Raw genomic sequence first — 27,013 nt, forward strand, 5'->3', positions numbered from 1 at the left:
GAGAAAGTGCAAATTTAACTGATAATATCTAGAATTTAGAGTTAATCTCATCATTGTCAGAACAAGTAATTTCTACTTTACCTCCAAGACATTAGAAAAACCAAAAGAAAAAAATATTTATCTTTATCAACTGTGAAATTACTTAATTAAAATTGTAGAATTTACAAATAGTATTTGAGGGCAAATAAAGTGCTTAAATTTTAAGTGTTCACAGTGCTATAAACATTAGAAGATAGACAAGCCAAAATACTTCATGAAAGTCTTTCAGGTTCATTTCACATAGGGACCAATTTTACCCACTTTTAAGGTCTCCTTTAATGTTTTAGCTTCAAGCAGTATGTTCATTCTTTCTGATAAAAGAACCCTTACCTTTTACAACATGCACTACTTTTTGCAATCAGTTCTGATCTTTAGAGAAGTTGGAATGAGATATATAGTGTGAAATCTAATTAGTTCTTTTAAATCTTGATAATGGGAATTTCATACTTTCTCAGAAAGCACATATGTTACCAACATCTTAAGAGCTAAAGAGCCTTTTGTAATTAGAATATTCTTTTTATGTATTACAATTTTGATTTACAGAATTAAAGATGCTGTACTAAAAAGATGGGAACCAGGGGAAAGTACCAAGGAATGAGCATTAGTTTACCTAAAAAATAATGCAATTACATATTTTAGAACACAAATCAGTTTTTCCAACTTATCCTTGTTTCTTTCAGCCTTCACTGACTGCAATTACATTTCAGAACACTCTATATAAAGTTCAAGCATTCCATAGGTCACCTTGTGACTTAAAAATTTTTTCAGATTTTAAGAGTCAGTGTAAACAGAGCTGGGAAAATGCAAAATTTTAACTAGTATATTGTCGGAGAGAAAATATTTTCAGAAAGATTTATATGGCCTAACTTTGATGTGGTATAATTAGCAGACAAAACAAAAATGAGAACACAGGGATAGCAACTTTTTTTCTAATTCAGCCTAGGCAAGATTTAGCCTTAAATTATAATATGCCAATACATAATATAAAATGCATGAAGTGTAAGTCTAACAATAAGCAAAAAAGCAACCAATTTAATATCTGCAGTACTCATTTCTCAAGTACCATGTGAAAGTACTTAATATATCACTCTGCTGCTAAATTACAGTTAATTTCTATCTAATTTATGCACAACAAAATATTTACCAATTCCCTACTAGTCTTATTAGGAAAGTGTTTATTCTATGTCTAAATTTCCTCTCCTCCCTGAACTGATATTTTATAAACTAATTCAAGAACACTTCCACCACGGTCAAAACATAAACCTCAGAACTCACTGAAGGATTTACGGGTCATTCTGTTTGGTTTTACTGTATTTTGTTGGGGGGGGTGCTGCTCTTGTTTGGTTTTTGATTATAAGCATAGATTTTGTTTTCATACATGAATGATACGTAAATGATACACAATATAGTAAACTGAATTCTTTTTTTTTTTTTAAGATTTTATTTGTTTATTTGAGAGAGAGAGAATGAGAGAGAGAGAGCACGAGAGGGAAGAGGGTCAGAGGGAGAAGCAGACTCCCTGCTGAGCAGGGAGCCCGATGCGGGACTCGATCCCAGGACTCCAGGATCATGACCTGAGCCGAAGGCAGTCGCTTAACCAACTGAGCCACCCAGGCGCCCTAAACTGAATTCTAAAGATATATTCTTTCAACCTCCAAAAAATACTCATCCTTATATCTGCACACACAAGTTAAGGTTTGTTTTTAATCAAAAACACAAGTTTATTTTTATATTTAAATATCTTACTAGAAAAAAATCTAAAAATTGTTTAAAGAACACAAGTCTTACAGAAATATTAAATTACACACAACAGATATTGATAATCCAGCATTTCAAAACAAATAGGACTGCCTGGATAATAAAGAAATTCAGTATTATTTACCTTTCCCCCACATGGGTAAAGCAAGTCAAAAAATATACCAGCAGAGGGGCGCCCAGCTGGCTCAGTCAGAAGAGCAAGCAACTCTTGATCTTGGGGTTGTGAGTTCAAGCCCTAAGCTGGGTGTAGAGATTACTTAAAAATAAATAAATAAATAACACACACACACACACACACACACACACACACACACACACACACACCCAGCAGCATATTCAGAAGGCATCTTTGGGACACACACACACCCCAGCAGCTTATTAGAAGGCATCTTTGGGAATATTCCACATAGAATTCTAGTTTATATCTCACTGAACATGGGACAAGCCCTGTCCCAAGTCACTGAAGAAATAGTAATACTTAAAAAGCACAATTCCAGCAATATAACACTAGAATTTATAATTTTGGTATTCCTTTTGTTTCAAATTTCTAACTGGTTTGTAAATCACAAGCTGTTTTACAAGTCTGGCTACAATTATCAAAACACAGCTCTGATCAACTTTCTGAAAATGGTAGTTTAAAAACTTTTTAAAAACCTAGCTGCAAGCTATTAATATATCTCTTAATATCACTTTTATCCCTAACAACTTTTAACAAGAGAAAAACACTTGAAAACTGTATTAACAATGAGAGATCAATAAGCAAATGCCAACCCGAGAGTAAAGGTAGTTGTTTCTTCAAAAACTAAACACCCTAAGAAAAAGTAGTAATCTTACAGATAGGCTAGGTCCACCCCTCAAAACTGTCATTTCAAGAATATAGTTTTATGTTAGCTTTATATTTAAGCCATTTGAAAGTTACAAACCTTAAAGCCTTTACTTGTCTGAGATTTTTCAAATGTATATTCATAATTAAATAAAAGCTTCAGTGTATCTTATGTCCAAATAAGTATTTAAAAAGATTTATCACAATCTAAATTCCATAGGTAGAGAATGGTGTTATATATATAATTTCTAAAAATTCTTGTCACTGTCACACAGAAGGTCAACACTTGATAAATTCAAACCATAAATGTATGAATGTTACAAATTGTACCCAACAGCTAAGTTTCTTCAAATACATATTAACAGTTATAAGAGATATGGCATGGAAGGGCCAGGGTAGAAATTAGTACACTAATAAACCGAGGTCTTTAAAATAAAGTAATTTTCAGTATTAACGCTACACTTAAATACAAAAATACCTGGTTACACAAGTATACCCTAGGATTCTGAAGAACAAAAAATAAGTTTTAGATACAGTAATGCCTCTCGGTAGATACTGGAAGCTGACATTCATGAAGTGTACAAAATTGCACAGGTGAAAGCTAGAGACTGTTGGTAGCTATGATGGAAGCAAATACTATACAGTACACATCTACAACCCAATTTTGCTTCAGCATCCCCAGAGACTTAAAAAACATTTCTTTGGGTAGGTTGCAAAACATTGCTTCCTCTTTTATTCTCATCACCCCGATTATGATACAAAGCTACAGACAAGAAAATCAAATCACCAACTGTAAGGACTGAAAGCTTAAAAACACACAAAAAAGCATCTTTTTTCCAACTCCCGAATCGGTATTCATTCCACCTGTTTGTAAATCCGTACTAACATAACAACACAAAACCTCTGCTGATTTAAAAACGGGGGGGAGGGGGCAATTAAGGGTTTGAAGTCATGCTGCTTCTACCTAGGCTTGGGGCGGGGGAGGGGGATGGTACAAAACAATGGATACTGAGGGGCTGGGGGAAAATCGTTTGGTCCTGAAGCCTCCAGCGTTAAGAGCTGGGGGGGGGGGGCAAAAGAGGAGGGGAGGAGGAGAGGAGATAAGAGTACTTTTCCTCTATTCCTAAAAGCTACCGCGGAAAGAAGCTGCCACCAAGCAAGTCCAACAGGGCGGTCTTGGATGCCTACAACTCGCCTCACCAGGCAACATACCCAAAGCCAACTCGCCACTCTTCACCGAAAGGACAGAAGAAGGGGAGAGAGTGGTGGGCTTTGGGGAAGACGCGAGAAAATACCCCACCCCGCACCACTAGCACTGCGCCAAGGCCCCCGCCAACGATTTACACGCCTCCCGGACGCCCACGGAGCGCCCCGCAGCCTGAGCCAGGTGCCCCCGGGGGCAGAACCGAGCAGGGCCGTCCGCCCGGCGCCCCCGGCCCGCGCCCTCGCGCGGGCTCGCCCTCGCCCGGGCGCTGCCCCGGCCGCCCGCCCTCCGCCACCGCAGGCCCGGCCCCGGCCGCTGTCAGAGCCGGCCGGCTCACTCTCGGCGCCCGGCTGCGGGACCCGCACGAGAGCCGGCTCCGAGGGCCCGGCCCTCCCTGCGACAGCACCCAGGAAAGCGGCGGCGGCGGCGCCTCCCAGGGCCCCAGCCCCTCGGGCCTCGCCCCGGCCCCGCCGGCTCTAGCCCCCCAGGGCGCGCGGGGCCTCCCCCTATCGACAGCCAGCGGGACCGCCCGACGGGTAGGAAGGAAGACAGGAAGAACCGAGTAACCACCACCCTCCCGCCTCAGCGGCCCCGGGTTACCGTCAGGAGCCCCAACTCCGCCATCCTCCTCGCTCGCCCTCCTTCCTCCTCCTCCTTAGAGGCGACGCTGCCCAACCGCCGCCCCCCGCCCGCCCCTCCCCCACTCGCCCCGCCCCGCCCCGCCCGCCCCTCCACACACTCTCGCTCCTACCGCCCCGCCCCACCCCTCCGGCGCAGGCCCGTCACTCGCTGGGGAAGAAAAACAGGCGGAGCCAAGCATACCGACGCTGCCCAATGAGAGTGAGGCACTGGCGCCAACGACGCGGTCCAATCAGAGTGAGACATTAGCGCCAGCTTCCCTCGCCCCGCCCTTTTCCTTTCCTCAGCTGCTCTTACCCTCTCTCCCGCCCACTGGGTGCCGCTGGCAAGCGGAGCCACGGAGTAAGCCTCCAGCAGGGTAGAGTGACAACTCGCAATCGGAAGTTACTGTTGAAGCTAAGGCAGCCATAACTGATAATGGCAGGGAGTTTCCTGGCCTCTCGTCTCCAGTGTGACGTAGTTTTCCCTTCGCCCAAATCTCACCGTTGCCCCGGGCAACAGTCGAGCCGTCTGGGAAGGTAAATGTGTAAGTAGGCCCGAAAAAGGACCAAAGGTGACCAGACATCCCAGGTTAGACAACTTAATTCATATTCAGAACTACCTGCCCGGGATGGGGGAGAGGAAGAACCAGGTTTCCTGGCCCTTATTTTGCTGGGACGTCTGGTCACTTACCTAGGTGGACAGGAGGTTAGGGTTCCGAAAATCCCTGTCCTGCCCGGAAGTTGCATTTGGCACTTCTGAATGGGGTCATGGCGGAAGGGTGGGAATAGCCAGAGCCCCCGGCACCCCAGGGAGTGCCCATTCCAGCTGGAGTCGCAAAGTGAGGTGAGGGTCCGTCCGCCCTGTCCCGTGAGGCGGCCCCCAGCTAGACGGCCCGCGGGAGACGGAGAGCCGAGGAGGTGAGCGGGGCTCGCAGCCGCTTCCGCTGGAAGAAGGTTTTCTTTCCGGGCTGGCCTGCCCGCCCTACCCCCGCCCCACCCCCGCCCCTCTGAGGTTCCCTGTGGGGCGAGGCCGCTCCATCGGCCCCTCGCGCCCAGCTGCAGCCCCCGGGTCCGGAGGGGGCTTAGGCGCGCGCCGCGGGGCGGAGCTCCTCACTCCCGCAACTTGGAGTTCCTGACCGCGCCCCTCAAGTTCCTATTAAGTGCTTTCACCCCGATCTTTGGAGGACGGAGAATTCTGGAGCTTGTGAAAATCGTTTTCCGTTACCACCTAGAAAGGAGGAAGGTGGTCCTCCACCGCCTCGGCAACACCTCTGAGTCTTATTTTCCTGCCTCCGGTCTTAACATTAAGAATGTTCTTTTGTTTCACTCCTTTGGGGGCTTAAAAGCAATGACTGCATTTCTGGGTGAAGCTATACCGTCCTTATCCTCCACGCCTACATTTTATTAAACAATTTAACGTTTGTGAATATTCTTAAGTATACCGTAATACTTTTATATGGTTTTTTTTTTTTCAGAGTTGTCGCATTATCTCATGTAGTTTCTTCTGTAGGCTTGAGTCAAGAACGTTAAGTCATCTTGGTAATACTGGGTTGGATGCCTAACGTTGCGGGGAAAAAGACCAGGAGAACTTTCAGGTAAACTGAAAACTGTATTTACCCAGCCAGTCAACAAGGGTGCAAACCTACCTTCTTTACTTAGTTTCTTTCTGTTTCCATACTACTCATGCTTGAGCCAAAATGAACTATTCTTGTTTCTTCCAAGATTCATCACTGAGGCACTAACCTTTTGTGACTGTTTCCATGCCCTAGTTATCCTTGGAGATGTATTTCCAGATTCTCTGCAACAGGAAGTAATTTACTCTGTGCTTACCTAGCACTTTTTGTACTTTTTTTATGACAACCACAATTTTATATAACAGCTGCTTAAGTTCTTAGCTTTACTGCTATGTTTACATCTAAATAGAACGGTTTGTCTATTAGATGAATCTGTAGATTCATCTCCCTGTCATATTATCCTGCACGTATGATTTTGGTAAATACTTACTAAAACATTGAATATATTTGGTGTTTCCCGGGTGCTGAAGACATTGCCAGCTTCATTTGATTAAATTCAGTGTAGTTCTTGTTACTCAGCCTCTTGGATTGCCCTTCTGAAGTTTTTGCAACATGATTTCTTCCCTCAATTAAAAAAAAAAGTCATACATATAAAATGTCGAAAGACTGTAATAAACATTCATATACCCTTCACGCAGATCCAACAGTTAACATTTTGCCATATTTATTTCACCCCTTTTCATGCTTTTTTCATTGTCATAAAACTATTTGGAAATAGGTTAGACACCTGTTGTTAAGCAGACACCTCTAAAATTTCCAAAACGTATTCCCTAAGAATTACAAAATTCTCCTGAAAAACATAGTATCATTATGACAACTAAGGATATTAATAATTCTGTGATATTTAAAATCTACTCTGTATGTATATTCTCTCATTTGACCCAAGAATATGTTTTATACCTTTTCCCCTGCTCCTCCAACAAAATTCAGGATCCAGTCAATGTTTATGTATTGTATTTGGGTGTTAAAACTCTTAGCCTTAATCTAGAACAATTCCCCTATCGTTTTTGTTTTTTTTTCCCTGTGACATTGTCATTTTAAAGAGTTCAGGCCAGAGGTGTTTTTGAATGTTTCCTTTTTTCTTATTTCTTGTAAGTCAGAAGTTGATCTAGAGGCTTAATTAAATTCCACGTATTTTGCAAGAATACTTCACAGTATTCATACTTCACCAATAATGATTAAGCCTTCTCAAATGTAACTATATCTACCGTTGTTATGAGTTGTTAGTTAAATCCTTCCCACTTCTCTGCACACACACCCTTGGTATCCTACAAAGAAGAGTTAGCATTTAATCCTCCTGTCTGTGGAGAGTAAGTGCTAGTATCCTGGACTGTCTCCCTGTAGTAAAGTGTTGCTGCTACTTCACCAACACTTGGAGCTGATGTGATACAATCTGCAGCAGTGTACTGATGTCAGCACAGTTTCATGAGTGTCAAGTCCTGGCACCCTGAGGACTGTTGATGAAAGATGTGTGGGCCCTGCAATTCAAATACAGATGAATCTTGATGTTATCAAAGCAGATACCAAGGCAACTGCTGGCCATCTGGTATTTTGTGTGAGTAGGATGTGTCATTTTCTATTAACTTAATAGTAGTGTCTGCTGGTGAAGTATACCAGAACCAGTGGCATCATCCAAATTCATCCAAGAAGAACAGTTCCTGTTCTTAGGCCTAGGCACAGTTCAGAGCTAGACACCGCACATTTTATTCACATGAGTCTAAATTAATTAGCCAAATTGAACATGTTGCAACATTTTTCTACTAGCAGATGCCAGATAGCAAAACAGAATAGAACTACTATAGTTTCCAACCACATGACATATGATGTTATTTGGCATCTACAGATGAATATTATCAGTCCAGATTAAGCTCTGCTAGCATGTGGGCAGCCACTTGAGTGAGAATGAACATTACTACTTTATGTCTGCTGAAAAACACTTTCTTTTTGGGCCCCCTCTTTCACCTTTTCTTCATGTTAGTTTACATTCAGAGATCTAATATGTGTTTGAAAATTCATCTATCAAAAGTCTTGAATAAAACAAATAAAATATTTCATATTTTTCCTACCATTCCTGCCACCCCCATCCACAACCTGTAATAAGCAGACTGAATTTACTTAAAAGGATCTAAATTAGTAAATAGTCACCAAAAAATATCCTCTACTGTCCTTTATATAAACATATTGCTTCTGGTGCCTCCCTCAGTTCTCAAAGATTGTATTTTTGTTTCTTAATACCTATTAATGATAAAATAGGGCATTTGGCATATAATGTGTTATAGTGGTTCTGTATTCTACTGAACTTGTGAGGTCAAGTGCCTGTAGCAGTGGGGATGATAAGGGAAAAAGAACAATAGGCAGTAGAGGGGACCAGAGAACTCCACGTGTTCATCTAAATGGGACATTACTTCCCAGCTGTAGCCAAATTTTGCCATGCAGGAATATGGGCCCAGTGTTGCTAGATTTGTCAAGAGGACCTGAAATTTGGACTTTATGTGAAATCTTCTAATTTTAAAACACTGGTTCAAATATTTTTTAAATAATTAGCAAGCCAGCAAAACATTTAACTGGATAGGACCAAGGGCCACCAGTTTATGACCTGTGTTTCTTATGTGAAAACAGGATTGATACTAAGACTAGAATCTGAAAATACTTTAGAAATGTTTTTTGCCATATTTCAGGTGCATTTATTTTTCTAGGTTAGGCAACAACCACTTATCACCTCCATCAAAAATTCAAGATAGATTCTAATGTACACTGTTTCCATTCCCTCAATTACAATTTTAAAGGTTTTTACTCTTTACCACCAGTTTAAAAACTTGTCCACATTTCTCAGCCTTGAATTATATTGTGAAATAGATTTGCTTTATCATATTTTCTTAAAAATATATTTAAGAAGGGTGCCTGGGTGGCACAGTTAGTTAAGCATCTGATTCTAGGTTCAGCTGGAGTTGTGAGATTGAGCCCCCACATGAGTCTCCACACTCATGGAGGAGTCCGCTTAAGATTCTTCTCCTGGGGCGCCTGGGTGGCCCAGTGGGTTAAGCCTCTACCTTCGGTTCAGGTCATGATCCCAGAGTCCTGGGATTGAGTCCCACACTGGGCTCTCTGCTCAGCGGGGACCTGCTTCTCCCTCTCCCTGCCACTCCCCCTGCTTGTACTCTCTCTCTCTCTCTGTCAAATAAATAAATAAAATCTTAAAAAAAAAAAAAGATTCTCTTCTCTTTCTACCCCTCCCCCTCCACACATGCATGTGTTCTCTCTCTCAAATAAATAAGTAAATCTTTTAAAAACATATTTCTTAAGAGCACAGTTTGGCAGCACATGCTCTTTAAAAGTAAATATAACAGGTTTTTAAAGGAAAACATCTTTAAATAGCTCATGCTGTCTTACAAGTACTATAATGTTGATAAGGAGTCAGAATTTTTAGAGTCAGAAGGTACTTAATGGGAAATCTAGAACAGGCCATTATTATATTCTTATTTTATAGTGATAGGAAAATTAAACCTAGAATAATAAATGTCACACTATATTTCTAACCACTTTTACATCTACTTTTTATTTGAACCTTACAACCCAGGACAGATACTAAACGTGCTTTTTATGAGAAAATCAAACCTATAATTGGTTAACAAATGTATTCAGGGTCATGCTAGTTAGCAATAGGGCTAGAGTACAACCCTGTATCCCATTTGAAGTATAAATGTGAAATAGATTAATCCAAAAAGAAAAAGAAAAAAAAAAAAACCTCCAGTACAAGCTTCTGTTTTAAATCATACACGAGATTTTACTATCACAGCTTGTTTAAAATACTTGGAATCCTAGAATACTCTGAAGCATTCAATTTCAAACTTTAAAAATGGAGTTTTATACAATTAGGATAAGCTGATAAGTTTAAGATAAATTACGGTGCCTGGGTGGCTCAATCAGTTAAGCGACTGCTTTTGGCTCAGGTCATGATCTCAGGGTCCTGGGATTGACTCCTGCATTAGGCTCCCTGCTCCGCAGGGAGTCTGCTTCTCCCTCTGCCTTCCACCCCGCTTCTGCATGCTCTCTCTCTCTCACTCTCGCTCTCTCCTTTCTCTCTCTTAAATAAATAAAATCTTTAACAAAAAAGTTTAAGATAAATTACTGGAGGGAAAAAAAGAATTATGATGAAGAGCTAATGGCAAGTTAGGAGTAGTAGGCACATACGGAAGTTAACCACATTGATCCACAAAATGGCTCCTTGGGGCTCCTAACAAAGATCAAATACTGGACTAAGACTTTAGTGTGACCTAGGAGGACAGTTTTAGAAACATCCAAATCCTGTCCTAAACATTTTTAGAAACAAAGACTTGGCATTGACATTCACAGTATGTTTCATTTTGATATTTCTTTTCTTTTTTAAGCTTGTATTTTTTTAAGTAATCTCTACACTCAATGCAGGGCTCAAACTTGCAACCCCGAGACCAAGAGTTGCATGCTCTACTGAGACAGCCAGGTGCCCCTCATTTCAATATTTCTAATCCATTTGTATATGAATGAAATTTGGATTTTAGTAATCTATCCCCCTTCTCTGTCTTCCCCCTATAAAATGATAGCCTACATTTTCCAGATGGCTAGATGAAAATAGTGTACCATCTAAAGCTGACAGTCTTTTTCAGCTTTTTGACCCATGATCTTGGTCTTATCAATATGTCCTCATATAAACTAATCTGCCAGAGGAAAAAATGCAAAACTTGTAAGCTTTTAAAGTGTTGCATATTTCTAATTAAGCTTGAGATTTTAAAGTTCCAGTGGCATCTTTTAAAAATAATACTAATGCTATAATAAAATCCACAGACAAAACAACAGTATTTTTTCCTACTAAGAGGTTTCTTTAGGATGGTATCAAACATGACAATTGGGAATGCTGAATCCTCAAATTAAGGAGAAAGAAATCAAGAAATAGAAAAACATGTTGGTTAAAGCTGTAGTAAATAGAAAAAAATGCAGTGCTTTTGTCAGTATGCTGCACTTACATGTTTATCCTGAGATTTACTCTTTGACTAATATTTTATGTTCCTCCTCCTTTGCAGGGGTCATTAGCGGCTTAAACTGCCCATTTCAGTAGAAACTGAGGATGCCATGTTACCTTAACCTTCATTGGCTTCTACATACTGTAATCTATCCTCTTATCTAACATACTCTTTTTTTTTTTTTTAAGATTTTATTTATTTGACAGAGACACAGCGAGAGAGGGAACACAAGCAGGGGGAGTGGGAGAGGGAGAAGCAGGCTTCCCGCGGAGCAGGGATCCCGATGTGGGGCTCGATCCCAGGACCCTGGGACCATGACCTGAGCCAAAGGCAGACGCTTAACAACTGAGCCACCCAGGCGCCCCTATCTAACATACTCTTAAATGTTCATGTTCCCGCAGTGGGGCTCCATACTAGATCCATCTAGGGTCTTTAGGCCATTGCTACAGATGCAACACAGAGAAAACTGAAGAGACCAAGGCTTTGGAGTCAGGCAGACGTGAATTCAAATTCTGTTTCTTCACTTACCAATTATGTGATGTTTGACAAAATAACTTTTCCTAGACCTGGTTTTAGTTAAATTTAGTATATGTATATATGTATTAGGAGATGCAGTGGGAGGTGGGTAAATGGCTAATTCAATTCTAAAATCACCTCTTAGGGTAAAAGTTGTTTATTTTCAGAATTACTGTAGAAAATCCCTTAAAATATCTGTATAAAGTAGATGATTTTGTACTAAAACACTGTGCTGTTATTGTTATTCTTTTTTGTTTGTTTGGTTGGTTTTTTTATTTGACAGAGACACAACGAAGAAGGAACACAAGCAGGGGGAGTGGGAGAGGGAGACGCAGGCCTCCCGCCAAGCAGGGAGCCCGATGCAAGGCTCAATCCCAGTACCCTGGGATCATGACCTGAGCCAAAGGCAGACGCCTAACAACTGAGCCACCCAGACACCCCTGTTATTGTTATTCTTAAGCAAACTAAACTTTAAGGGCCACTATGCTAGACTAAAGGAAAGAAGCTAAAATAGATTCCTGGGCATTGAAACTGTCCTTCCTTTAAGATGACCTATAAGGTAATACCTATAAGGCAAAGGGGATGGGTGGAGAATTCTAAGTGTTCCTGCTTGCCTATAAGGTTTTCTCCACTCTGTTTTAATAATTAGCCTCTATAACTTTAATACATGTCAATAAACTTATTTTTTCTAAGAACCTAATTTTATGACAATATTGTAATGGTTTATCTTTAAGAATCATTGATATCCATTGACTTCTTACCAGGTGGTAGGGACTGATAATGAATTATGAATTATGTCATTTAATATACTGTTTAAAGTCAGTGCCATTATAAGCTTTATTTTACAGATGAAACTAAGGCTTAGAAAATTAATTTGTTTAAATAACTAACCTGATTCCAGATCCTTCTCTCACCCATTACATGTGTACACTCATCTCTTTTTCCCACACCTATCCTACCACCATCTGCCATCTTTCCATATTCTTCTCAGGTGATTATATCCACTTCTCTAGCTTATACTCCTGTACTACTGACTCTCTGGGCATCCAGTCCTTCCTTCCTGTTGAACTTCCATACCCAGTGTATCTTTACCCAGTGGTCTCTACCCTCCCCTCCTTAACCTGTACCACCTCTGTGTTCTCAACTTCAATTAGTAGCAGCATTAGCCACTCAAAAATGTTAGCTTGAAATCTCAGTCATCCTTGATCATTTCTTTATCACCCAGACGTTGTGGGGGATGAGGGGAATAATGGAGGATATCTGAATCTCAACTTCTTATATGCTTGAATACCTTTTGTATCTTCTCTTCTTGATGCTTATCACTGCTTTTGCTCATACCCTCATCATGTTACCTAAATAATTATAGCTTCCTTACTGATCTCCTTGCCTCTAGTATATGTTTTTCCTTTTTGTCTAGAATGTGTTTCCAGAAAACTAATCACATGTCATATACCCACTCAGAGCCATCCAGTTAGCTCCCTTCTGTCTATAGGATATAAAGCCCAAACTCTGAGGCGTGGCATTTGAGGCTGAGTATGAACTGGCCTCCACCTTGTCAGTCCCACCACTGTACATACAGTGTATGTACACTGTACTCTCTAACCATTTGCCTAGATTTTTTTCTTTTAATGACTCTGAGCATATTGTCCACTTTGTCTAGAACACTGTCCCCTTGCTACACAGCTACTTCTCTGCATAGTAAACCCCCATTCATCCTGTGGGACTCATTGTAATATCACATTTAGTAGTTTTTCAAAGACCAGCCACTGTCACCTATCTTAAACCAACCAAGTTACTTTGGTTTTGGTTTCTTAAGGCACAGTACACATGCTTTTATTAAAGTAGGTTGTATTCACTTGTAATTATTTATTTACGTGTGTCTCTCCCTCCCCTATGCAGCTCCCCCAAGTTCCCCAAAGAGAACCGGTTTATCCACTGTATCTCCTTCATTTAGCTGTGGCTGGCACATTATAGACATTTGGTATGTTTGTTGAAAGAAAAAATGTGTTTGGAAAGCAACATATGATCCCAAATTCCTCTTATATTGTTTATTTTCCATTCTGAAAGAATTAGTGCCCTTGTCCTGAAAAGAGCATCCTTTCTACTCGTCTTTACTGTCCAGTATTTACTTTTAAAGCTCTGTCCTTATTTACAGATATATAGCCACTAACTTTATTTTTCATCTTCAGTAATTATTTTATCCATGTGTATGTAAATTGTTTTGATTCATTTTTTACTAAAAATTATAATAACTCAATCCAGAATATTTTTGTTTTTCATTTAAATTCATAAACATTTCTGAGGTGCCTGGGTGGCTCAGTCAGTTGAGTGTCTGACTCCTGATCTCAGCTCAGGTCTTGATCTCAGGGTCATGAGTTCAGGCCCCATGTTGGCTCCACAGTGAGCCTACTTTTAAAAAACAAATAAATAGTAAATAAATTTATAAACATTTTTGTAGAGAAATATGGTAGGAAAATCAACCATTAAAATATGTGTAAGCATGAAAATATATTACATTACAATAAAATTAAGTGGAATGGTAACAGAGGTCTAGGGAGAAAAAGATACAAATTTCTGACTTAGAGTTCTTCATTCTTTTTATTAATGGATGATAATAGCTGTCAAATTTCTATATTCATATTATATTGGATAGGTTTTTAAAAGACTGGTGTAACAGTATTTTTAAATATGCTGGAAATTATAACTTGAACTTAATGATAAATTCATATGTCAATTTAGAAATGTTTAAAGGGGTACTTAGTTTTTCTATCTAGTTTTGAAAAATCTCTGGGTGTTATGTAAGCATAAAATCTGAGGACAACTGACATATATTCTCAGGGTTCAGAAGTACACTTTAGTGTTCTTGTGCAGTCCCACACATAATTTAGATCAGGTATCAAACTAAATCACCCCAGAAATTTTTAACTTGTCCAAGTTGTAAGATTAATTTATCAATATGGGTATGATTGATTTAAAGTAGTAATCCTTCCTAGACTTAAGTGTCTCTAAGCTCCCACTCTTACAACTTAGTAAATCTTTCATGACAAAGATTTGGTTTCTCTCCAAGTGCTTCTGCATTAATTTTAGGCATCCAGCTCAGTTGCTGTGACAGTTTTGCTTACTTCGTCATGACTTCGAAATGTACTATCTATCAAAACCATTATCTCTGGGACAGATTACAAACTAAAGAAACTATGGGGAAAGAGGAAGCAGATTATTTTCCAATTACCCGGACCAAGAGCCTCAAAAAATGATTGACATTGAATTCTCTAAGCATTAAAAGTCCAGGTTCTATTAGTGTAAGAATTTTACTTCTGCAATTAAATGTTTTCTCTTAAAATATATCTTGATAAATGTAACATTTTAAAATCTGACATAGTAGTCCATTGTATGGCTATTCCATAATTTATTTAACCTTTGATATACTGCTGAACATTTTACTATTCAAAGCAGTGCTTTAATGAGCATTCTTATTCTTAGATCTTTGTACACTGGTGCATTGTTTTCTTTGGGGCTTATTACTAGGAGTAGAACATTTGGGTCAAAGAAAATGTGCATATTTTGCATCAATAGATAATACAAAATTGTTAATAGATACTCCAAAATATCCCTCTAAAAAATGTGTACCAAAAAACCCCACCCACCAACAGAAAATGCCCATTTCCCTATACCTTTTCTAACGCTGGATACTATCAGGCTTTTGACTTTTGTGCAAATTCAAAAAATATAACATGCACACCAAAATGACGTCACAGTGATTTTCACCTTCTTGAGTCCATGATTATTTTCCTACTTAAACTACAATACCCCCCTCAGCACTCCTAAATCCCTTTAAACTATTTTATATTCTATAGCACTTACTACCTTACAAAATTCTATTATTTCTCTCCCCTTACTCTAGAGTGTTAAGCTTCAAAAGGTTGTGGGTTTTATCTGTTTTGTTCACTAATGAACAGTGCTTTGCACATGATAGACACATATTTTTTAAGATTTTAAGTAATCTACACCCAACGGACTCAAACTCATAACCCTGAGATCAGGAGTTGCATGCTCTTCTGAGCCAGCCAGGCTCCCAGACACATTTATTGAACTGAATGACATGGCACTTGTAAGATAATATGAATTTCAGTCATGGTTGGTATGTTTCTTCTTTGACCCATATGTCCCTAATGTTGCATATATCTTACCTATCATAATAAGAAAGTACCCTTAGAAGCAACCACAACTCCTTAGGGCACATTACACCAGACAAAACGCCCAGGTTTGGCTATTAGCAGGCCACCAAGTAAAGGAAAGAAATGCTCCTTACTTCTGTGGATTCCCTGGGCAGTTGATTATCAAGACAATGTAGCCTTGCCAATGAGGGCCATCCTGCCACCACCTTGCTTATTTTAGCCCTTCCCTTCCTGTTTCTCTCCTGCCGATGCCTGGGGGGGGGGGGGGGAAGAGAGCCTAGGAACAATAACCAACCCTAGTAAAGCAGACACTCCACCCAGGCAAGTGACTGCCGGCTCTGATCTTCCCCACACCAGACCCAACCCACTCCCTACCAGGCCTTTGGCCCCACACCCTTTACAGTAACAATGGCAGCTTAGTGAAACAAGAGAGCTAAGGTTTGGTAGAGCACCAAGTTTCATTGTTTTCCTGGGGCCAGATTTTGGCTGTGAAAGAGATACGGAAGAGAGAGGGCAAAGGATAGTGACTGAGTTTTGAGAAGCTGCAGTTGCTATTCTATAAAACATTTAAGTATTCATCCACTGTTTTGCTAAGAAATTTGGTGATGCAAAAACTCTTAGCTACTGTGTTATTTCCTTCACATTTATCAACATCTGTAGTGTATATCCTCCCTTTTGGCAGCGTATCATGTCAGATGTGCACCAAATAAGGGCCTACTGAATATTTTCATTGTTTTACTTTGATGGAGACTTTATTATAGCTATATTCAGACTAATGAGGGATTTGCAATGCTATTAGCCTTCAACATAATCTGGGGGGGGGGAAGGGAAATGATTACTAGGTACCACTGGCAGGCCTAAGTAACAAGAAATGTGGCAGAAGAAATTGTGTGTTGTAAGGAAACTGCGTATTGCACTTATCTCAGATTCCAGTTAGTGATGAGTTGCTTTATTCGTGGTCCATTCCCTATTTCATTTTCACTCCCAAAAAGATCAGCCTAGGGGTAAATTTTGATGACAAAGTTCTGGAAAATGGATAGAGGTTCCTCAGGAACTTTAGATGTTCCAGAATAGGAATTTGAACAAGAAGCTTGGTGGATAGAGTAGGAAGATTTTATTACAAATGTCAAAGTGTGTAGAGTGGGAATAACTGAGACCAGAAGCAGCTTCACTTGATTATAACTAATTTGCAGTGGGTGGTAAAGACAGGCGCCATGCCAGCATCACCACTTTATAATAATAAATCTTTCTTCTCTGGTGATGTTGTGAAAGGCACGTGGTAAGGTTGCATCACTATGGTGAAATATCACAAAACAGGTGGGTCTGGAGAAGCATCTGTTTGGAAAAGGATCGTGCTACAAATTACAGCCCAGAACACCTTGAATATACAGCACAGCAGTAATCTGGAATGTTAACACTGGAAACAAATGTCATCAGCCAGCTGGTATATATGCTGGTATCTTAACAAAATACTGAAGATGAAGGTATTTGCTGGCACTTTAGCATATAGTATCCCTGTATTAGAGGAAAGTAGCAAACTGAAAGCAAACCTCTCACTTCTGTTCTTCAAGAGCCAGTTTCACCTGTTTGTGTTGCTTCCTTACAAATGTCAGCTGTGTAGCCAGTAACTGATCCTTAGGATGCTTTTTGTCATTACAGCAAAGGGATTTAAGTAGAAACCAGCTGTTAGCTATTGAGAAGTGGGAATGTTAGGAAATATTTACCTACTACCTCCCCTTTCTCCTACCTACCTGCCCTACCCCACACTTCCCAAATGGCAATTTTTTTATACCTCATCCACCATTTAGGGAGATGCTATCACTGAACCAAGTAGCCGCACATAAATGCTTTTGGTTTTCCTCAGCTGATATCTATTATGTAATTATGTCTAAAAAAATGAAGTCCTACCTAATTTTTCACAAGGGGAAAAAATTTAGAACATGTAGCCTTCCAAACTGACACCTCCACTGGTTAAAAAATGTTGACAAGGTCTAGATGCTTACACGAAGTCTCTCAACTTTGTTTCAATGAAAAGACCCACAAGATATTAATGGGAAAATTATGCAAGGATAGTTCATTTTCTATAGGAATTGTGTTTTTACTTCTTAAACTACAATGGAAATATTTCAAGCAATATGCATTGTTAATTCATTCTTGAATATTAATAACTGATTTCTCCTTGAAGGAAAAAACTTAGCTGTATCCAACAATTCAGATATGGCGGAAGTGAAGTCAATGTTTCGGGAAGTTCTTCCAAAACAAGGTATCTAAAACAAATACTTAGGTCACAGAATATTGTAGGGACCAAAATAAATAGTAGGCATGGCACATAGCAGGCTCAGTAGCCAAACATCTGTAACTATTTTGTGTCCTGTATGCCACATTTACTGTCCACTTTTACTATGTTTCTTTTAGTAGATTATAAAGAACTCATCCATTGCTTTTTTCCCCAGTAAAAAGATGACAAATGAAGCACTGTTTCTTAAACCTAGAAATCCCATTATACTCAAATTTGCAGATTAAAATATGAAATTTTCAGTGAAAAAATAGTAATTCACTAATGTTAAGGTCTGAAAGTGGGGAGAAAGAAACCTAAGTCAAGCAATTGTTAAAGGCTGATGGTTTAAGTTAAACATTCATGTTAATGAATATTCATTATTAATACCATACTTTTTCATATGCACTATGTATTTCTCCCAAATCTTTTTGCAGACTAGACATCTGATACAAAATGTTCTGTGTCTCATAGGTAGCTTAGAATCTTAGGTAGGAAGTTCAAAATGTCATCCTTATGAACTCCCTAGAATTAAATGTTGATATATTAGAAATAACTGAAAACAAAAGTTTTCATTGACAGTGGATTAAGTCTTTTAGACCTTCATTCTAGCTGCAAATCCAAACCACCATACAACTGGGCCATCTCACTAAATTCTTTCTTTTTAAACTTAGGGCAGTTGTCAGTGGAAGATATAACCACAATGGTGCTGTGTAAACCCAAACTTTTGCCCTTAAAATCTCTGACTCTGGAAAAACTGGAGAAAATGCAGCAAGCAGCCCAGGATACGATTCGCCAACAAGAAATGGCAGAAAAGGAACAACAGCAAATAACTCACTGAATGGTAACTTTGCAGTTCTACAGAATACCCTGCCTTACTATTAACAATAGCTAGACAATAACTTGCATCTGTATACTGAAGATGGTGTGTTAATAAAACTGATAGTGCTTATAAAATAAAAATACCCAAAACTAATGAAACCTGTGAATTTAGACACACTCTGGTTTGTATTGAACATGAGCAATTAAAAAACTGAACCCAAATTTTATTGTTCTTTTTTACCCAAGTCTTTAGAACTATAAATTACTGTTTCACCATTCCTATTACTGTTAAGACTCACAGATAACATTCTTAGGCACAAGTGACTAAATGCAACTTTTATATTCAGATAATCTTTACATGTTTATTAAAAACTGAACTTGAAGGTACATTCTAATCTCGTACAAAGCGTTTTGGGGCTTTTACATTATTATCTAATTTTAAAACTTGTTTATGAATTTTGTGTTTCATATTTAAGGCTATTTTGCCTGACCAACTGGTCCTACCAGTAATGACAAGACTGTATTTCTCAAACAAATATGATTTTTAAGAAACCTTCACTTATCAAGTAGTCCCCTGAGCTTTTAATGATACTGACTTTAAGGACTAAAGAATTGCCGGGCTACCTTTATCATCCAGGTATCAAACACAATTAAAACCCTAAAAATAGAAAAAAAATATGGACTTGAAGGAGCCCATGAGATAAATATGAACATTAAATTTGGGGTTTTAGTTCTAAGAGACTCCCTAAACCTGTAATGGGCATATTCCTAAGAATATGTTTGTTAATCTGAATATAATTCTTGGCTGGTTGCTATAATCAATAATAGACTATTTAAATTAGCATAGGCCTTGCTGAGTAATTAGGTTCTGCAAAAGAGGTCAGAAATGTGATCATTCTTTAGAGAACTATTATTAAACTAATAAGAACGGAACTATTATTTATTGGTAGCTACTATTTCTCAGACACTGGATAAATGTAAAAACTTTTTGAGTCTCTGAAGAGTAACTTTGTAACACAAACATTAGCTGGTAACAGAACTTAAGAATGATGAAACGTATTGTATTTTTAAAATAAAATGAGCTTTAGAGAAGATCAAAAAACATGTATACATTTCCCACAGATAATATTAAAAGAATTTACTACTGTACTTTTAAGTTTGCAAAGAACAAAATTTAAATTCACTAGGTTCAAATATGCTCCCTTATAGGATTTAAAATTTGCTGTGTAAAATAAGTTTTTAAAAAACCTAAATATATGTACTCCCAATAAAGAATCAACACTGCTTCACATGTTTTATTTTGTCATACATTCTTTTAGAACCGGGTTCATTTTTCCAGTTTTGTAGAAAAATAGATGTTCCAGCCACCATTTATTTAACTGTCTAGTCTTTAAGACCAATCAATATGTTCCCTGGAAAAATGAATAAGTCTTATGACTAACTCATTTTCTTAAAATTCTTCAAGACAAAGAAATAACTTTTTTTTTTTTTTTACTCCCAAAGCACAGTATTCCAACAGCAGCAGCCAACATGGGGTTTTAGCAGCTTAACTTTACCCCCTAAATAAAGCTTTGTATAAACCAGTGATTTTACTACAAAAACACTGTCTTTGAAAGAAAGGAGTGGCAGTCAGACATCAATGCAAAACTTGGAATGATTAGGTCATAAACATGGCACTTACAAAAGGTAGCTTATGAGAATATTCCACTTAAGAAGTGGTTACTCTTCTGTCCCTCCTTAACACCCTCAAAAGAAAAAAAAGAAAAAGATAAAAAGAAAAAAACACGTCCTTTAAAAATTCCCCTTAAATTTTAAGTTTATAAAATTTCAGAAACGCCTTGTACCCAAAAAACAAGTGCTTCAAAAAAAAAAAACAAAAAACCTGTGCTAACAACTCTTACAATTCAGATATATTTATATATTTTTTTATAACATCTAAGACTGTAAGAGTTCTTATATTCAGTAGCTCTCTGGTTTAAGACGACCTCCATCTCCTTCACTTACAAAACGTTTTCTGCCCCTGTAATGAAAAGAACACAAGCATGAAAATGGATACCAATTCTGACTACAGATCAAAACCAAAAAAACCCTTGGGTTCTTTTGGTTAGTCATTAGGTATTGAAGGGTTTTATTGTTTAAAAAAAAAAAGTGAGCATACCTCTAATTCTTTTGAGACTCTTTCCCTGCTACATATCCTACGATATTAACAAATCAAATGAACTGCTAATCTAGGCAGTTTTTAGTTAAATAAAAGCTTAATTATTAAAATAAGTTCATTGACTAAATGGAGTCATGTTAAAAAATTAAAATATAAAGCAAACATGCTATTTAGAATTTTAATATTTACTCCTACTATGTAGTACTAGTATTTGAAAACTAAACAGTGAGGCAAAGAAACACCAACATGACTTGGAATTATGCAAACTAGAGCTACAGAACCTATGAAAATACCCATGTTTAAAAAATTTTTTTAGTTTTTCCTCAAATGTAGAAAAGCCATTAACTTGTACTTGCAAAAACAAATCAGAATCCAATTAATTGCAGTCTCTGCCCCATTTTGGAATTCCTACTATTTCAAACTCAAGAGCCCTTGCTTCATAATGTAACCACACTTATACTGTATATGTAGCTATACACAGTAGCCAACAACCCAGGAGAAATAGTTGACCAGCAGCCTAAAGCAGAGTGGAAAACAGAGTTTGCTCAGGATTAGCCCTCATTCTCTGACCATAAACCAACATGCACAAGCATTCAAGACCACATACAAATGTGCACTTCACCCAAATAAGCTAATGGGTAGAGGATAAAAAATCACAATTCTACGGCAAACAAAGAACATTTAGGTATCTCCTCAACTGATCGTTAGAGTAAAGCCACAATAGAAATGACCAGTTAAGACTTCTGAACAGAAGCTGAAAAGTAAAAAGCTAGTGCCAAGGTGTTGACCCCTTTTCATACTAAGTCTAAGTGGAAATCAGCTACATTTTCCTGCACATAAAGGCTTCAGATTAGAGACTGAGATGGGGAACAAAGCAGTAAGTATCAAGAACCTTACCAAAGCTGACAGTATTTAGTGATGTGTACCACTTGGCACATAAATGATGCCATCACCAAGCAGAGATCTCTCTCTATATATATTTTTAGAGATCTATATTTTAAAACATTTTTATCAAAGCCATTAAACTCTATCTTCTTCCTTCTCTCTGAATGGCTTCTAAACTTTCTAGAGGAAAAGACACTACTAGGAACTATTTTTTCTAAGACTTAATTCTCACAATCAACTTCAATAAAAATAGACAAAGCTTTGCAATTTTGAGATTAAAAATCACAAAAACTTAAAATGCACATAAAGCAGACATACACCATACTCAAGTTTAGCTATTACTAACATTTATACCTATGTATAAACTTCATTATAAGCTTTATTTTAACCACAAAAAAAACTCAGCAACTCCTAAAGAGTTAGATTCTAGTAGCACAAATATATCATCTCCAAGGAATCACACACATCCACTTTCCAATGAGGTAAGATCCAGTTAGCCTTAATTCTCCATCCCATGAAGGAGAAAAAGGAAGTCACATGGAGTACAGGAATGAGCATAGATCTTTGAAGCCAGGAAAGGTCTGGATTCATCCTTGGCCTCTACCATGTGTGACCTTAGGAAAGGTATACTACACTTCCTTAAACTTCAATTTTCTCCTCTTACTGGTGATAATATCTATTCTGAAATAATATTTCAAGTACTTAGAACAGAGCCTGGTACACAGAACTACTACACAAAGTTAGTTTCCTTCCAGTGAACAAGGGCTTCATGAAGTAGCCCTGTATAGATTTACAAGGGGGCAAAATAAGCTTTGCCCTTGTTTTTACATAAATTCAAAACAGATGATTTTCACTCGAGAGGCTTTAGGGGAGATGTTATTTTTCTGACAGAATTCCAGAATTTTTCTGGAATGACAGAAAATGAGCTTAGCCTTCCCAAGCACTCAGCCAGTATCTTATGTGAAAAAAGTAATAAAGTACCTTGAAGGACAAAGATCTCTGAGTTGTTTGGAAATTATTCCAGCCTGAAAACATTCTTCTACAAATCGCTCAAGCACAGAGTATGAATGTGGGACATCCAGATTAATGTCTGGAATTTCATTGTAAATTCTCTCATAACCCTAAAACAATAAAATTATATACAGAATGTTAGCCCATATGAAATACATAATGCCATACAACCCATCACTGTCATCAAGCTACATTTAAGGCCTTAACTGTTCATAAAATTAGAATGAAGTCAGATCTGATCCTTGAAAAGTATTAACAGCAGGTATATTTGTCATAGAATGTCTTCTTTAAAATTGTTCTCTCAAAAGAGTTTAGGTAGACATCCAGACATTGGACACATTTCTTCACCAACTACTTCATATACATTTACTACACTTTTAAAAAATATAAGGGAAGTAAGAACCTCCCCAATATTTTAAATAGGAATAAATTAAATACTTTAAAGTATATTTGTTAAAAGATCATATTCATGTTTGTTTCTAGATATAAAATAGAAACTATCATATCTTTAAAAGCAGAACTCTTGAGGAAGAACAATCACATCTTAAAAAAACCCACTAAAGTGTTACTTTTAAGAAATGGCTACAAGAGGTCAAACAATCACAACCATTAAAAAAACAAACAACTGGGCGCCTGGGTGGCTCAGATGGTTAAGCATCTGCCTTCGGCTCAGGTCATGATCCCCGGGTCCTGGGATCAAGTCCCACATCGGGCTCCCTGCTCCTTGGGAGCCTGCTTCTCCCTCTGCCTCTCTCTCTCTCTCTCTCTCTCTCTCTCTCTCTCTCTCTCTGTCTCTCATGAATAAATAAATAAAAATCTTTAAAAAAAAAAAAAAAAACAACTACAGGCACAATACTATTAAATATACCTAAAAGAACATTTCACTGATAATTCATAATCTTTATTCAATCATTATACATTTAAGGTATGAGCCTAAAATTGTTCAAAATAATGTTATACTTACTCTTTTCATTTGGTCTAGAGTAATGGTAGAAGATTTCCAAAGAGATTTTAATAAATCCAAAATCATCTTAAATGTACTTTCTCCAGTTGACTCTAAAACCATTACAATGGCCTAAAAATTGAATGAATGAATGAACAAATGTTTGGTCATTAATTCATATAAAGAAACTGCTCCTAAAATGTATCAGATTCCTTTTGTCTGATATGTAATTATAATCATCATAAAAATTTAAAAACAACATACTCCCTTAACATTAAAATTAAAAAAAAAAGATGTATGCTATTAAAGAAGCATGAAGTCACTGTGGTACAAAAAGGAACACTTAATAATTCTCTTTGGAATGCCAAAGTAATCAAGTAACCTTACTTCATATACAAGCTCATGGTGAAAATGAGGTACTTCCAGTTCCTTGAGGCAATGTTCAGCTTCAGATATGTCTCCAGAGAGTAAATACTCTTTCAGCAGCATATCAATCTATTAAATTTAAAAATTGAGATATGTTAGAATTCCTAGTTTTTATTTTTTATTTCTTAAAGATTTTATTCATTCATTTTTAGAGAAAGAGAGTGCACACGTGCACACGAGTAAGAGGGAGAACGATTCTGAGGCAGACTCCACACCAACCAAGCACAGAGCCGAGGTGGGGCTCCATCCCACAACTGCCAGACCAGGACCTGAGCCAAAACCAAGAGTCTGACGCTCAACTGACTGAGCAACCAAGGCGCCCCTAGAATTCCTAACTTAAAAGAAAAAAGAAAAAAAAACCTGCTTTTTGCCCATAGGATTTACTTACTCTCAAAGCAGGTCACAAACAGCTATGTAAGAACATACAGACTTGACACCACACTATCACAACAAATATTTTTTCATAATTAAAAAGTAAACCCCCGGGCGCCTGGGTGGCTCAGTTGGTTAAGCGACTGCCTTCGGCTCAGGTCATGATCCTGGAGTCCCAGGATCGAGTCCCGCATCGGGCTCCCTGCTCAGCAGGGAGTCTGCTTCTCCCTCTGACCCTCCCCCCTCTCATGCTCTCTCTCTCTCTCATTCTCTCTCTCAAATAAAATTAAAAAAAAGTAAACCCCCAATTTTTAAGTGGTTCATAATTATAAAGAAAATGCAGTGCTTCAGTGTGTCTTAATAATCACTGAGATCTAGGAGTAGACTTAAGATGTACATGGCCTGAGTTGTGACCATAATGCTTCAATGTTCACTGTAAAACAAGGAATTTTAAAGACCACTAGAGGGCACTGACTGAAAGTCTCAAGATATATTTTAATAAGGTGTCACAAACTTTCACTTCCATCAGGATGACCTTAATAATAGTGCACTGGCAGCCAAAAAAATGAGTGATGATAACAGAGCAAAATATCCATATACTTTCTCTTTTCTCTACAGCTAAGGATTTGAAACCAATTATCTAAGATGTTCATCAGTAATTCAGCTTCTAGTTGTAGCTAAAGAGGCAAGACCTGACTTTCTTGTTCAAATACAATAACCTCTATGGCTCCAGAGAAAAGGAGGAAAAAGTTTTCCAGCATAAAAACTTCAACAAGAATGTTATTCCTAATACACTGCCTGTTAAAATCACCTTTGCACCTAGTACACACTCAATGAATGTTGGCTGAATGAAGTAAATAATCTCATTTAAGTATCTTTGACTTCAACTTCTGCAATGCATTTTCATGAAAGGTAAAGTAAAATTTATCAGTAGAATACATCCTAATGAGTAATTCCTATTATCCTGCTTTAGGAAGGTAAATATTTAAAGCATGGCACTTGAATAACATGTTTTTACTTTATAATTGTAAATTAATACATTTTATTATTTAAATTATATCATTTAGAGTTTTTTAACTTTGTTATGCAACTTTAAGTATTTAAATGTTTCCCATTAGGTTCCATGCATTTTTTTGAGAATGATAAATTATAAATACATGTATACATTTCTAAAAGTCTTTGTCTAACTCATCCCTCCATGCAAAAAGAAATGAATATCCAAATAATGTGAACCTTAAACTCATATTGGTAGTTTTATTTCAATTTTTATCTTTGTACTATTTTTATCTTTTATACTATTTTTTGACTGAGATCATTCACATAAAATAGTTTGACAGTTTCTCAAAATACTAATTTTAGGGGAGTATTACCATCTTTTTTTTTAAGTTTTTTTTTTTTTGTAATCTCTACACGGAACGTGAGGCTCAGACTCACAACCCTGAGATCAAGAGTCACAAGCTCCTCCAACTGAGAAAGCCAAAGGCCCTGAGTATTACCACCTTAACAATATTACGTCTTCCAATCCATAAATGTAGGATATCTGGGTATCTTTCTATTTATTTAGGTCTTAATTTATTTCAACAATGTTTTGCAGCTGTTGGTATATAAGAATTACACTTCTTTTGTTAAATTTATTCCCAAATATTTTAATATTTTTTATTCTATTGTAAAAGAAACTGTTTCCTAATTTCACTTCAAAACATTCATTGCTAGTGTACAGAACTAGAACTGAATATTGTATATTGATCTTATATCGTACAACCCTGCTGAATTCATTTATTAATTGACAGTTTGGTTTTTGTTTTTTTGTACATTCATTCATATTTTCTATATGCAGATCTTGTCATCTGGGAATAAAGTTAAGTTTTACTTCTTCCTTTCCCACTGGGATGCCTTTTATGTCATAATCTTGCCAAAATGCCCTGGTATCTTGACTGTGTTTATACCCAATCTTCCCAACAACTTGAAAAATTTTTTAAAACCAGATGTTGCAATCATGACATTACAAACACCAAGTTATCTAACTTTAAGATATATAAAAGCAAACTGGTCAAAATCTATACTTTCAGCTCCTTAACCCCCAAACTAAGTACACATATCACTAAAAGATTAAATATCGAAACTATAGTCGCATGAAAAGATTATACTCAAAAATCAGAAGCACATGAGCTATATAAATCTTCTAATTTTCTTAACAATCCGCAAATAAGATTAAATACTTTTTCTGGTTTCCTGTTATACAGCATTACTTTACTGCCAGAAAGAAAGATCCATAGAAAATAAATCTGGCATTTTAATGCAAAAATCAATCATTTTTACTTTTAAAGCATGCATACAGGTAGCAAACTTCCTTATAAAAATCTATCACTCTGATCTACTCTAGTGTTCATAATTCATAACTTATGATCTCAGAGT

At 37.6% G+C, this 27,013-nt stretch overlaps 3 protein-coding genes across 17 annotated transcripts in view; 1 reads left to right on the forward strand and 2 right to left on the reverse strand.

Moving 5' to 3' along the window:
- Positions 1-5,270, reverse strand: part of SHOC2 (SHOC2 leucine rich repeat scaffold protein) — an 87,781-nt gene extending 82,511 nt beyond the window's left edge. Inside the window, exon 1 of one of the 2 annotated variants that reach the window (XM_025880753.2) lies at positions 5,136-5,270. The gene's annotated coding sequence lies outside the window, so the exon portion shown is untranslated. Of the gene's footprint in view, positions 1-4,424; positions 4,531-5,135 lie in introns of those variants that run through there. The other variant, XM_025880752.2, reaches the window with a different exon arrangement.
- On the forward strand, positions 4,824-19,025 carry BBIP1 (BBSome interacting protein 1). Of its 12 annotated transcripts, none has more exons than XM_025880765.2 (4): positions 4,824-4,981; positions 5,920-6,039; positions 17,892-17,969; positions 18,656-19,025. In XM_025880765.2, the coding sequence occupies exons 3-4, from the start codon at positions 17,924-17,926 to the stop codon at positions 18,820-18,822; spliced, it is 213 nt and encodes a 70-aa protein (XP_025736550.1). In that variant the 5' UTR covers positions 4,824-4,981; positions 5,920-6,039; positions 17,892-17,923; the 3' UTR covers positions 18,823-19,025. The 12 variants fall into 12 exon arrangements, with proteins under 12 accessions (XP_025736550.1, XP_025736544.1, XP_025736545.1 ...); XM_025880759.2 differs by having other exon boundaries at positions 4,825-4,981; positions 5,955-6,039; XM_025880760.2 differs by having other exon boundaries at positions 4,829-5,033; positions 5,955-6,039.
- A 1,058-nt stretch (positions 19,026-20,083) lies between these two features.
- The window catches only part of PDCD4 (programmed cell death 4), a 28,809-nt gene continuing 21,879 nt past the window's right edge, over positions 20,084-27,013 (reverse strand). For all 3 annotated transcript variants that reach the window (XM_025880755.2, XM_025880754.2, XM_073904210.1), the window contains exons 9-12: positions 24,188-24,295; positions 23,822-23,932; positions 22,828-22,967; positions 20,084-20,823 (exon numbers count right to left, since the gene is read on the reverse strand). In XM_025880755.2, coding sequence (XP_025736540.1) covers positions 20,763-20,823; positions 22,828-22,967; positions 23,822-23,932; positions 24,188-24,295 — 420 coding nt within the window. In that variant the 3' untranslated portion in view covers positions 20,084-20,762. The remainder of the gene's footprint in view (positions 20,824-22,827; positions 22,968-23,821; positions 23,933-24,187; positions 24,296-27,013) is intronic.

This window comes from Callorhinus ursinus, unplaced genomic scaffold (genome assembly GCF_003265705.2).
Source record: "Callorhinus ursinus isolate GAN/ISIS: 27379988/994484 unplaced genomic scaffold, GSC_fseal_2.0 scaffold20, whole genome shotgun sequence".
NCBI lineage: Eukaryota > Metazoa > Chordata > Mammalia > Carnivora > Otariidae > Callorhinus > Callorhinus ursinus.

Excerpts from the sequence above, each read along its gene's own strand:
- BBIP1 (XM_025880765.2), top strand. The coding sequence starts at position 17,924 with ATGGCGGAAGTGAAGTCAATGTTTCGGGAAGTTCTTCCAAAACAAG. Across the intron at positions 17,970-18,655 it reads GGAAGTTCTTCCAAAACAAG|GGCAGTTGTCAGTGGAAGAT; the intron begins GTATCTAAAACA and ends TTTTAAACTTAG.